This window comes from Ursus maritimus, unplaced genomic scaffold (assembly GCF_017311325.1).
Source record: "Ursus maritimus isolate PB19 unplaced genomic scaffold, ASM1731132v1 scaffold_7, whole genome shotgun sequence".
In the NCBI taxonomy this organism is placed as follows: Eukaryota; Metazoa; Chordata; class Mammalia; order Carnivora; family Ursidae; genus Ursus; species Ursus maritimus.
In genome coordinates this window covers 50,541,923-50,554,040 of record NW_024426885.1, presented here as the reverse complement: position 1 = coordinate 50,554,040, position 12,118 = coordinate 50,541,923, and the positions used below count along the sequence as shown (strand labels likewise).

Genomic DNA, 12,118 nt, shown 5'->3' with positions numbered 1-12,118 from the left:
TTCTCCTTTCCCCTAGTCACTGCTCAGCTTTGATAGGCAGTTCAGATCAGTGATTTTCATGCTTTGGTGTACCTGAGAATGATAGCCCAAAGTTGTGTGCACAAAACCAGGCCCACTGTCCTTTATGCACAATTTCAGGGATTTTTCACAGGTGCTGGCTCTACTTTTGAGCCCAGTTAATCCTAGGATGCCCCTCACCTCCAGCCATGGATCTTAATTCCCCCAAATATTTTAAGTCCCTCTATTCACTTGTACCCTCCTTAGTTTTCACCCCAGTCCTATCTGCATGTCCTTCTTTCTGTTTTGTCCTCTCACTGCTGCCCTTCCTGCCACCCTCTCCCTTGATGCCCTCTAGAATCTTGTTCTAATGTAAATAAACTACCCTAAGTCTTCAGCTTCACCGCTGAATGCTCTTTCACTCTTCTCACCTTAGCAAACAAGGACCTTTACCCACAGATGTTCCGTCTTCCCAGAGGGAAGCCTGCTCATTCTCCCATGCCCTTTTGCACTCAAGGGCTGGACCTGGGGATGGGAAGGTGATCACTTTTCTTACTCCTCCACCCTCCTATAAAATCACCCTCCTATAAAATTACTTCCATCATCAGTTCTACCATCCTCTACTTGTTATCCTTTATGACCAGCTTCCTGGTTACTCCCCCGTATTCCCTGAGGACTTTGGCACCTGACTCCCAGTTTTCCTCTCTACCTCTTATCGTAGCAATGTCCTGGTGACTTCAGTATCCCTGCCAGTAACTTGTGCCTATCCCACCATTGTGTATTGAATATGTGCGGGGCAGTTAGCTCCAACAACCTAGCCTCACCTGTCATCTTTGACTTCCTCAACTCCAGTGAACTTCACTTCCACTCCACCCTTCCATGGATACTCACCGCCCAGAATGCTCAACTGCTATACCTCGCGTCTCAATGTCCCACATTCTAACTATAACCACAGCTTACAGTCCTCTCTCTCTCATCTCAATATGTGTTTGTTTCAATCACATGAAGATTCCTAGTCCTTAGCCCCAGCACTGTCCTTAGACCTGGGCAAGGGGGCCCTCCCACCCTGGGCCTCATACTTAAGAGGGCCCCACCCAAACCCTTCTCAGATTGTGCCTGTTCCAATGGGGTGAGGAGTCTGCAGGGCCAAAGAAACATGCCCACACGCTCACCCTCTCCATACCTGGACCAAACGCTCGATATAGAAGATCCGTCTTCCCCACTGAAACAGTTCTGAGCTTGCTTCTGGGGCCTGCATAGATTTCCTTCCCAGAGTCCTTTCTCTTGAGCATGGGTTGAACTGCCAGTGACACACCCCTAAGCCCACGCAGTGGTCAAGGAGTATGTGTATGTGAGGGGGGATGGAGTGGACGTGTGGGTTGGGATGTACCCCTTGCATTGTGGGACAGAGCCTGGGGCAGGAAAAGAGGGAACGTGAATCTCGGGCTGTCTTGCCCTATGTGACCTCATCTGGCACAGGCAGCAAGAGGACTGAGTCCTAATAAGGAAACCTTCAAAATTTGCCTGGCTGGATTTCAGAACTGCTATGGATGATGGTGTATGTCCTGTTTCCCCCCTTTTGCCCAGGGGTGTCTTTAGCAGTTATCCTGTGCCTATCCTATGCCATGCGTGTTGGATGTATGTATGTGTCGGGGGCAGACAGCTTGTCTGTTTAGTTCACAGGTCTTCAGATCAAGAGGAACTGTACTGGAGTTGCTGTACTTCCAGAAATCGACCTGAGAAGCCTCTTGCTGATGCTATAAAGCCTGGAGGGTTGGGGGGGAGGGAGTCTTGGGAGGGAGTTAATATATTTTCCATGTAGGATAAATGCAAATAATGTGACCAGATTGTGGTAATTTAAAATATATCCACAAATTCTTTGACATTCCTTTCAAAACATGGAGCCTGATTTCTTTCCTCTTGAGCATGGTCTGGTTTTAATAACTCCTAACAAACAGAATAGGGCAGAAATGACAGTGTGATTTCTTTCTTTCTTTTTTTTTTAAGATTTTATTTTTTTATTTGACAGAGAGAGAGCACAAGGAGGGGGAGCAGCAGGCAGAGGGAGAAGAGAAGCGGGGAGCCCAACGTGGGGCTCGATCCCAGGACCCTGGGATCATGACCTGAGCCGAAGGCAGATGCTTAACAAATGAGCCACCCAGGTGCCCCGACATTGTGATTTCTGAGGCTGGATCATATAAGAAATTGAGGCTTTGGTCTCTCTCTCTCGGATCACCTGCTCTGGGAGAAACCAACTGCCATGTCACGAGGACACTCAAGCAGCCATAGGGAGAGATGCACATGATGAAGAACTGAGGCCTCTTGCCAAGAGCCACATGAGGGAGCCATCTTGGAAGCAGATCCTATAGCACAGCCAACCCTTCAGATGACTGTCGCCCCAGCTAATTATCTTGACTGCAACCTTGGTGGGAGGCCCTGAGCTAGAGCCACCCAGCTAGGCCAATTTTTAATCCACAGAAACTTTCAGATAATAAAATGTTTGTTGTTTTAAGATATGAAAACCTTCCACTCACGCTTTCCCCCTTTGGCTTCCAGGAAGGTACTTCCTCCTGAATTTGCTTTTAGTCTCCTGGCCAGTTGGCTTGCCCCTGGAATACCAATACTCCTAAAGGCTTCTACTATTTTTACTGCTATCTCATCTTTTATTGACTTTAATCACACCCATGGATAGTCATAATTAAAACTTAAAATTTCATACCAGTGTCTCCTACCCTTTCCCCTAGGCTTTATAATTGTCCACCGCACAACTCCATTTAGATGTGGCTCCTGGCTCCTCATACTTATCTGAAATGGAATCATACTCTTTCCTCTCACTTCCTCATCCTCCATCCTCACACCTGTCCCTCTTCCTGTAGTCCTTAAAACATTGGGTAGAACCTCTGAACTTCCAGTTGCTCAGGTCAGAAATGTTGTTTCCAGCCATCCTAGAGTCCTCTTCACTTGCTGCTTTTAGGACCTTCAGAATTTGACTCCACCCAACATCTTTAGACTAATCTCTCAACTTTTCCTACAGGTTTTTCCAGCTTTACTTAATTACTTGAAGTTTCCAAATGATTCTTGCCCCTTGAACCATGTATGGCTTTGCATATGCCTTTTTCTAGAGTTTTGCTTTTCCAGCCCTTGACCTATTGGCTTTTTAATTTTGTAAGTCCTTCTTTCAGACTTTAGGGCAAGTGTCTTCTCAGTCTGACAATGCCCACAAATCTCTGTGCTTGCATTTAGCATTGTATTTGCAATTCCTGAATCCCCGTCCTTTGTTGTGGGACAGTTTTCCATGGAGTTTCTATGTGTCTTGTGACTGCTTTTATCCCAAACTCTCTTTTCAAGATGTCTGCATAGCCAACAGCCTTGGAAGGTAGAGGAAATGTCTTTCTCTGGGGGCAGAGGACAGATTTTATTTACTGAGAAGTATGTCTCATTCATACACACATAGTGTGCACAGCTTCTGTACAGGATGCTCTGAATCACCCCTGTGGACAGAGAGGGCAAGGCGAACTAATTCAAACATGAACCTTATGTTGCCTGCCATGCTACAAATAATAGAGTCCTTTGTCTCTGGCCTTCGAGTCTCATGTCTTCTACCCGCATTTATGAACCTATGAAATTATGGCAGACTAACTTGTTAGATTAACTTGGAAGAAGGGTAAAATCTTGGACCCTTCAGAGTTCTTGACACCTCTACACACACTGGACCGTAAGTGCCTTGAGAGAAGCAAGTGTGGTTGAGTGAACTCTGCTTTCCCCATGGGTGACACAGGGTAGTTAGTTGCTCTGTAAGTATTGGCTGCTACTGATGTTGTTCTGAAGGGCTTTGATGTTTTGGGGGGTTTTGTTGTTGTTGTGTTTTTGTTTTTGAGAGAGAGAGAGTGCGCACAAGCCAGCGCACATGCGAGCAGGGCAGGGGCAGAGGGTGAGGGAGAGGGAGAGGACGAGAGAGAATCCTAAGCAGGCTCCATGCCCAACACGGAGTCCGGAGTCTGATGTGGGGCTCGATCTCACCACCCTGAGATCATGACCTGAGCCAAAATCAAGAGTCTGACGCTTAACCAAGTGGCCACCCAGGTGCCCCAAAAGGGCTGCTTAACTGAGCCACCTAGGCACCTCAAAAGAGCTTTGAATGAAAGCACTAGAATATATTTACTGAATCCAACTTTGAAATAAATTGCCATCATTCTCCTGGTTATTAGGTATTGTGTACATTCCTTGTGTTCCTAGAGGCGAAAGCCTCAAATCTGTGTTTTGTGGCAAAGTAAAATTCTCTGGGGGTTAAAAATGCTACAGATAGTTCACAGTGTGAATAAGCGCTAGGCAGGTAATGGAGGTAACTGAGCACAGACTGGGTTTTCCAGGAAGGTGGTGTGTTATGCTGTATCTCAGAGGAGACTTTGGTCTCTGCCATCAGGTTCACAAAAGAGAACACAACCAGTTCTAGTGCAGCTGGGCTGCTTTCAGCTCAACCTGTCTGAGCTTGAATGAAGGAATTAATCAGTGTTTCTGTTGCCAGAGCAGAGACTCTTCCTTTGCTAATCCCTTGCAGGAGTAGTTCCTACCATGACCAGGCAAGATTGCTGGCTGGGCTTGCACATGGGAGGGAGTCCACCAGGATGCACCTTTAATCTGGGTTCGCCTTGTGGAAGTCTATATAGCTATCGTTTGGTTTAGGAGGAAGGTGGAACCTCGGCAGCATTTGAGTAGAGGTGGATTTCTGAGCCAGAGGAGATGGGGGTTGGGGTAGGTTTTGCTCATTGTGTGTGGCTGAATGGCTATTAAAGACCACTTCGTCTCACTTAAACGTGTTGTTTTATTGATGAGGGAACTGTGATACTGTGAAGATAAAATGCTGAGATTGGAGATTGATTCCAGAGCTTCAGTTGATCCTATTTCTCATTAGACGGCTCGTCCTCCCCCCCCCCCGCCCCCTTAGCTTCCTCACTCTTCGCGCACACTCAAGGAACTCGAGTGCAACATTCTAATGCCTGGTCAGCAAGACTCCTAAATTTTCTAGCAGGCTTGACTCATCAAGACAACTCCGGTTGGGCGAGTGTGCAAAGCGGCACGATCCTCTAAACCCGGAGGCGGCAGAAGAGGAACCCTAAGGCGAGAAGCGAGGAAAAGGGGCGGGGCACCCCGAGGCAGGCTCAAGTTTGCTCTGGGAGAGTCGCCCCAGGAAAGCCTCTCCAGCGGAGTCCGGCTCAGCCTGGCAATTACAACTCGGTGGGAGGTGGACGAAGGAAGCGAGTGCGCGTGGGGCTGGAGGTGGCGCCCCCGTGCCGCATTCGCTCTCCCTGGGCCTGGAGAGAGAGTCTTTCAGAAGCGCACGCTGCGCGTGCTCAGTGTACACCGGGTAACGCTCAGCTGACTCCTTCCAGATGCCCCGTACGGAGACTGTCTCCGCAGAGCACGATAGCCACAGCTGAGAAGGGTAGCTGGAGAGTTGTACGTGACCCCTGTGGTGCGCAGCCGCGCCCAGTGGCGCCGGGCCCCGCTCGGGCACGCGCCTGGCGCCCCACCCCACCCGTGAGGAGCGCGCGCGGGGCCTCCGCCCCATCCCCCGCACGCGCAGTCCCTACCGCGCTGCCTCCGCCGTTCCCCGCCCCCTCGCCTCTGGGGCTGCCCTCGTCGTTGCCTGACCCGAGGTCCAGCAGCTTCTGCCTTTCCGGCCCCCGCCGAAGAAGAATAGCAGCCCACCCCGGGGGCGGGGGTGCCTTCGGTCCTCGTGGCCGTTCTGGAGCAGGTTGGGGTGGGCAGCGGGCGGCGTTGCGGGGGCCGGCGCGGCGGACAGCCGCGGGGGCATCGGCGGGGTCCTGGCGGGGGGAGGACAGGGTTGCGGCGGGCGGAACGGTGTCTCCTTCACTTCGCCCTCCAGCCGGGGTAGCTACCGCCCGACCCTGAGCGAGCCCAGCGGCCTCAGCTGCGAGCCCAGCGGCGGTAGCGGCCCCTCTCAGGAGACCACCAGGTACGCTGCGTCCGCATCACTTGACTGCCTAGGCCCCGACGGCCAAGCAGGACGCCTGAACCAGACTCGGGGTCGGCCCTGGCTCCCTAAGATGGCCGCGCTGCCCCGTGGCTCCTCGCCTGTCTGTGTGTGAGACCCCCTTCTGGCCCCTTGACCTGCTTCTGAACCCCGCTGACCGCACTTCTTGTCCCTCCCGCAGATCACCTCTTCCTGTGGCCTCGCCATGGCGACCTACGGACAGAGCTGCGCGCGGCGTAAGTAGAGCCGAGATCTTTGCGGGATGGGGCGGGGTTGGCTGGACAGTCGAAGACTGTCGACCAGAAAACCGCAACTTCTTTCCCCTAATCTCTCCAGGGACTTGGAAGTTCCCCCCTTTCGGTAGCCACTCTAGGGTCTGATCCTCTCCCTCTGCGGAGGAGGGGCTGGACTGCGGGTTTTCGGATGGAGGGTCTAGGCCAGGGGAGTTGGTCTTTGGCCTCATTCACCTTTAGTTCCAGGATGTGCCTTTGACGAACTCAGAAGCAAAAAGTTACCTCGGCCTTTGGAGGATTGGGTCACTCTTTTAGAGGAAGTAGTAACCCCCTTTGTGAGAGCGCAAGGTCATTACATGTGCTCCTAAGGGCGTGGACGTGCTCTGTAGAATGAATGAGCTGGTGTAACCACCTCAGATTGCTTGCCCTTAAGCCGAGTAGCATTGGCCGAGGACTTGAGTGTCATATTAATATGCTCGAAGTGCCATTTGATATTTAGTTGATGTAGACACTAGTGAAACCTAGATGATCGTGTTTTTTCTAAGTTCCAGCATTTAAACGACCAGAGTGTTAATTACCTTTCTCTTTCCACTCCAGAATGTTGGTTTAAGAACTCATTGAGGATACTAAGAGAGATATTAGGGGAGAGGGCCTTGTCTTAGGTGTTGCTTTTATGTCATTTGGTTAAATCAGCCCATTACAGTGAATTTTGGATATTATCTGTGATATGTGTATATAGATATATTTATGTATATGTGTTTGATCCTTTTTACTAGTTGGGTCCTAAGAAGTGAGAGGCTGTTGGTAAATTTAGGAATAGAAAGTCTGTTTTTTGTGTTTTGGAAGGAATCTCCCAAGTTTGTGTAGCCACCTATGGTTTAGAAATAAATCTTTATTGGTGATATCTCACGGATCATTGAAGTATAGTTTCACTGTAGCTCCTGGTAGTATCAAAAGTGTCTTCAACAAGTTGGACTGCTTGAATTTAAGGATAGTAGTGGGTCATAATCTAGTTCCTGGACAGAAAGTGGAAGAACAGGAAGGTTAACGCTGGAATGTTTCTTCTCGCTAGCAATGTGTATTCCTCCATCGTATGCTGACCTTGGCAAAGCTGCCAGAGATATTTTCAACAAAGGATTTGGTAAGAATTTTTTTTTTCTTTCATATCAAAAATGAAATGTGTTTGGATTGCTTGGGGGAAATTAATAATTTTTTTCAAATTGTAAATATCTTGGTGTATTCATTTATGAGATACATTTTAGATAGAATTTCTCATAAAATAGTACTGTAATAATCCACATCTCCCTCTAGCTCAGTTTCCTCCAGTTTTTTCAAACTGTATTTTAAGGATTTTACCTGTAAGAAAAAAACAACTGTGCTTTCATTTCCTTTGGATATAGCTTAGGCCTTGGTTGATTAGAATTATGTATTACTGTTTTGCTTTTGTGGTGACTCCTAGTGGGTTATGAGTTTTTTTTTAAATGAATTTGGGTTTTCTTCTTGCAGGTTTTATTCCACATAAACCTCCTCCACTTTAGGTTATTTCCCTAGTTATTTAGATTATTAATCCCAAAGGAAGTTACCTTTGTGGGATAATTGTTTTAAATGGCTGTATTATAATAAACTATTGGCTGTTCTGAGATTTAAGTTGAGTTGATTTTCTGATCTGATATTTAGGTTTTTAAAATGGCTTGAAAGCAAAATTTTTTGTGCCAGATAAACACCAGAACACTAGGCAAAGCTGCATAGAGATGTTCTATGCTGTGTATGTTAGTTTATATAGGATAATTAAATTTTTTTTCATTTAAATGTTTATCAATCCACATTTTTATGCCCCTCTGAACATATGAAGTCTTACTGTTTTTTGTGTTTTTTTTTAATGTGTTGTCAGCTATTGGTATGCGTCTTTTATACAAAGGAATCATTCTGTTATTTTTTGCTCTCTACTTGAAGGTTTTGGGTTGGTGAAACTGGATGTGAAAACAAAGTCATGCAGTGGTGTGGTGAGTGTTAGATATCTCATAAATTCTGATGAGCCTTTATATGATTTTTCAACCCATAAAAGAGTCACCACTGAAAAATGTCTACCCATTTTATCTTGAAGAAGAGGCAGAAGTTAATTTTATTTTAAGGGATTTGCATGAAACTTGATTTACTTGGGCTTTGAATATAATTTCTGATTTTCAGGTGGTCTTTTGCCATATTACTGTGTACACACAAGGAACGCAGAAAAGACTGGTTGTTTGGATTGTTTACTCTGTAAGATTACAAGCTTGAAATAAGGGAACCTGTTACACTCTTTTGTAATCGTTACTTTTTATGCTATTAAGCATTGTGAGTTCTTGGCATAAAAATACTCAGTAAGTCTTAATTGGAGTGTCCTAATCATTTATAGAAAGGGCATATTCTAGCTGCTTTCTCTGGAAGATTTCCATGTGAATTTAGAGAGTCCTGATTTGAGTATTTTTAAAGATGTTAATATTTTGATATTTGGATGTCTTAATTCTGCCTAACTCAAAGGAAGTAAAATAAAATTTAATTTTGTGTAATTTTTTTCTTCAAAAATTTTTTGAGACTGGGTATAGTGTGTGAATATTGAATATTGCTGGTTATATTTTGGTTCTTGTTGTTAACTCCCTCAGTGCATATAACTGATACTTATTAAAATTATTCATGTTGTAGTTTTTTAATGCCCAGACTTGGATTTCTGGGGTTTTATATTGGTCATATCTGTCGTTTGGCTTCTTTGGTCTGGAAGGAAGCCTGAGTATATTCACTGTGGTTGAGCGACTTACTTGTACAAGGTACAGAGCAGTGACTTAGTGTTTGTTTTTTGTGTTCCCACTCTTACCCTCTTGAGGTCCCTTATAAACACTCGCTCTGCACTAGTTGAGACACGAAAGGCCTTCCCAAAAAAGGGAGACTCAATCATTGTGTTTAAAAAGCTTATTACCTGCTGGTTGGAGATACAAAATAAATTTTAAACTGGGGAACACTGAGAGAAGCATATCTAGTACTAGTTTGGTTAATCAAAGTCTTTTTTGGAGAGAAAAGACTTTTTTTTTGTGGACATGGTTAAAAGTTTTTTGGAATTAGGTTTAAGATCATGAAGGATGTATATGATCTGGATTCCATATAGTTTTTTTGATTTCTGTTTAATGTATACCTCAGCGTGGTACTGATCTTGTAGTATGTGCCTGGCCCCAAATAAGTCCTATTAACAGCCGGTTCTGTTTTCTCACCTAAACTGCAGAGTTGTCCAGTTCATTCCAGAATGTAGAAGCCAGAGTATTTGGTGATGGAGTGAAGGGTGTAAGCTTGGCCAGTGGTGTCATCTGGCCCAATTCTGGTCCCACTGTGTGATCTTGATTTTGTGTCTTGAGGATTCCTTGGGTGTATATAGGCTGGCTCGTAATCTATAGGTGGTAGGGGGTTGGGCCTCAAGAGTCATTAATCATTGTCATTCAGGATTAAAAATACCTACTTCTACACATTTCCCATTCCAAGTATCTGCTAGAAGAACATGCTCCATATGTATTGTTTTAATAATGCTTTTCTTTTGTATAGAGCACAGGAAAATGTGCAGAGCTTTCACAGTGCCAGTCCAGTTTAATCCTCCAGAGGTAGATTTTGTTATTACACTTGAGGAAACAGACCCAGAAGAGTTAAGCGTCTTTTTCAGTGTTATTCATTTAGCAAATGACAGCCAGAACTGGATGCCAGGACTCCTCTAATTTTATATCCAGCATTTTTTCCTAACATAATCCGGTGCTTTTTAATATGGGCATTGAATGCCAAGCTTTGACTTGAAATTCCTGTTTAAGTGTCTTATTTCAGGAGATTGAGTCTGTCTCACTGCAGAGCAATAGTTATTCAAATGTTCTATTTTCTAAGTGAACGATGATTGGCCTTTTCTCCTATTAATACAGTTTTTGATATTTTTTTCACTCTTGTAGGCATCACAATTTGAGGTCGAGTTCTCTTCTCTATTAGTTCGGATCAGCTGTCTATTTAGATTTGCCTTGTCAGTGGGCCAAAGTATGTAGCCATCATTAGCAGACAAATTGTGAATCAGAATGCTCAAATGGTATTTTACTCTTTTGTCTTGGAAGTTTGCCTATCTATCTACCAAGCTCTGAAAGGTTATTAGATTTCTAGATGTTCTGTAGCAGATTTTAAATTTCAGTAAGCCCTCCGTATTATGCCTTTTTCACTTGCTGTGCAATTAGGGACTGGCAAGTTACTTGTATTTGCTATAAACATAAGATTATATAATGCACTTCAAATTGATACCTGTATTAAATAGATTTTTTTCTACTGATATTATCTGTTGTACTGAATATAGTTTACATTATGTATCATATAAATCAGCTGTAGAGTAAATCTCCTATAATTCCCTTTCCCTACTTTTTTTCTTTTTAAATGAGAATGTGAAAGATGGTTGGGGAGGTATGAAATCTGGTGAAGACTCTTTATCTCAGAAAAACAGAATATTGGGGTTACCAAAGTTTTTAAGTATTTTTTCATGACATGAACTCCTATAGTGGGGTGCTTTCCCTTTCAAGAATTTTCAGGAAATGGATGCCTGGGTGGCTCAGTGGGTCCTGGGCAGGGAAGCCTGCCTCTTCCTCTTCCCGCTCCCCACTCGTGCTCTGTCTTGCTCTCAGATAGATAGATAGATAAATAAATAAAGTCTAAAAAAAAAAAAAAAAAGAATTTTCAGGAAACATTTCCTAATAGTGTGTCAGTTATTATGAGTGCTCATTTTAGTGATGGGGGTCTGTGATTAACAATACTGACCTTTAACAGTGTTTTATTTAATATCAGGCAGATTGGATACAGTGCTAAAATGTTCGTTCCTCCCCTCTCCCATCCTGATTCTGGAATTCCAAATAAAATCACCTTTTAAGGAAGTTCCCTTAAAACAGTTTGTTGAGAATTAGATACAGATTAACTTGTCATTGATTGGTTGAAAATGTAAGTATGTGTAAATAAGGCAGCAGCTAGTAGTAACTGACAGGCTAATTTGTTCTTGTACATACAGTAGCAGAGTGTAGAAGTATTTGGGAAACTAGAAAAAAGGATTAGTAAAATTACTGTTTCAGTGGGTTTTTTGTGTAAGCTAGGCAGTGATTCTTCTAGGCTTACAAGAAAGTTCATGAAGTCATTTATTGTCTTATTAGGAATTCTCAACGTCTGGTTCATCTAATACGGACACTGGTAAAGTTACTGGAACCTTGGAGACCAAATATAAATGGTGTGAGTATGGTCTGACTTTCACAGAAAAATGGAACACTGATAACACCCTGGGAACAGAAATCGCAATTGAAGACCAGGTACCTTTTGAACATGTGTTCTAGTATGAGTTTGTTTTTGTATTTCAGAAAGGAAATAAAGCTGAAAACAAATTCTTTTTCTTTCAAAATAGATTTGTCAAGGTTTGAAACTGACATTTGATACCACCTTTTCACCAAACACGGGGTAAGCATGGACAGACATTTTTGTTTGCTTTAAATTTCATTTTTATCTTTAAGTAATCTCTATACCCAATATGCGGCTTGAACTCAGGACCCTGAGATCAAGAGCCACATGCTCTGCCAACTGAGCCAGCCAGGTGCCCCTTTATCTGTTTTAAATTTAAAAGCATTTCTCTCTTGTTTCTTTAGGAAAGATGCACATTTACTGTTTGATAGCTTACTTAACTGCCTTGTGGTGGTGAATTTCTCTTTCTGCCTTTGGAGCATCATGAGTACTATGGTTGCTATTGTTGGCTTCCCTTCAGATATTTGTCTTTTTTCATTGTGGACTAACTTGGGTAATTAACATGTCTCTAATAGGCTTTTGTGACTGATTGTCAGTCCTGCAAAAGCAGTCTTCTCGTGGTGGTAAAAGT

General features: G+C 44.1%; 2 protein-coding genes across 2 annotated transcripts in view; both read left to right on the top strand.

Moving 5' to 3' along the window:
- Positions 1-3,917, top strand: part of SAMD8 (sterile alpha motif domain containing 8) — a 61,704-nt gene extending 57,787 nt beyond the window's left edge. The window contains exon 5 of the mRNA XM_040624579.1: positions 2,027-3,917. Within this exon, the coding sequence (XP_040480513.1) occupies positions 2,027-2,119 (93 nt within the window). The 3' untranslated portion in view covers positions 2,120-3,917. The remainder of the gene's footprint in view (positions 1-2,026) is intronic.
- A 1,898-nt stretch (positions 3,918-5,815) lies between these two features.
- VDAC2 (voltage dependent anion channel 2) overlaps positions 5,816-12,118 on the top strand; it is an 11,455-nt gene continuing 5,152 nt past the window's right edge. The window contains exons 1-6 of the mRNA XM_040624576.1: positions 5,816-5,974; positions 6,174-6,228; positions 7,298-7,366; positions 8,179-8,228; positions 11,409-11,561; positions 11,654-11,706. Coding sequence (XP_040480510.1) covers positions 6,198-6,228; positions 7,298-7,366; positions 8,179-8,228; positions 11,409-11,561; positions 11,654-11,706 — 356 coding nt within the window. The 5' untranslated portion in view covers positions 5,816-5,974; positions 6,174-6,197. The remainder of the gene's footprint in view (positions 5,975-6,173; positions 6,229-7,297; positions 7,367-8,178; positions 8,229-11,408; positions 11,562-11,653; positions 11,707-12,118) is intronic.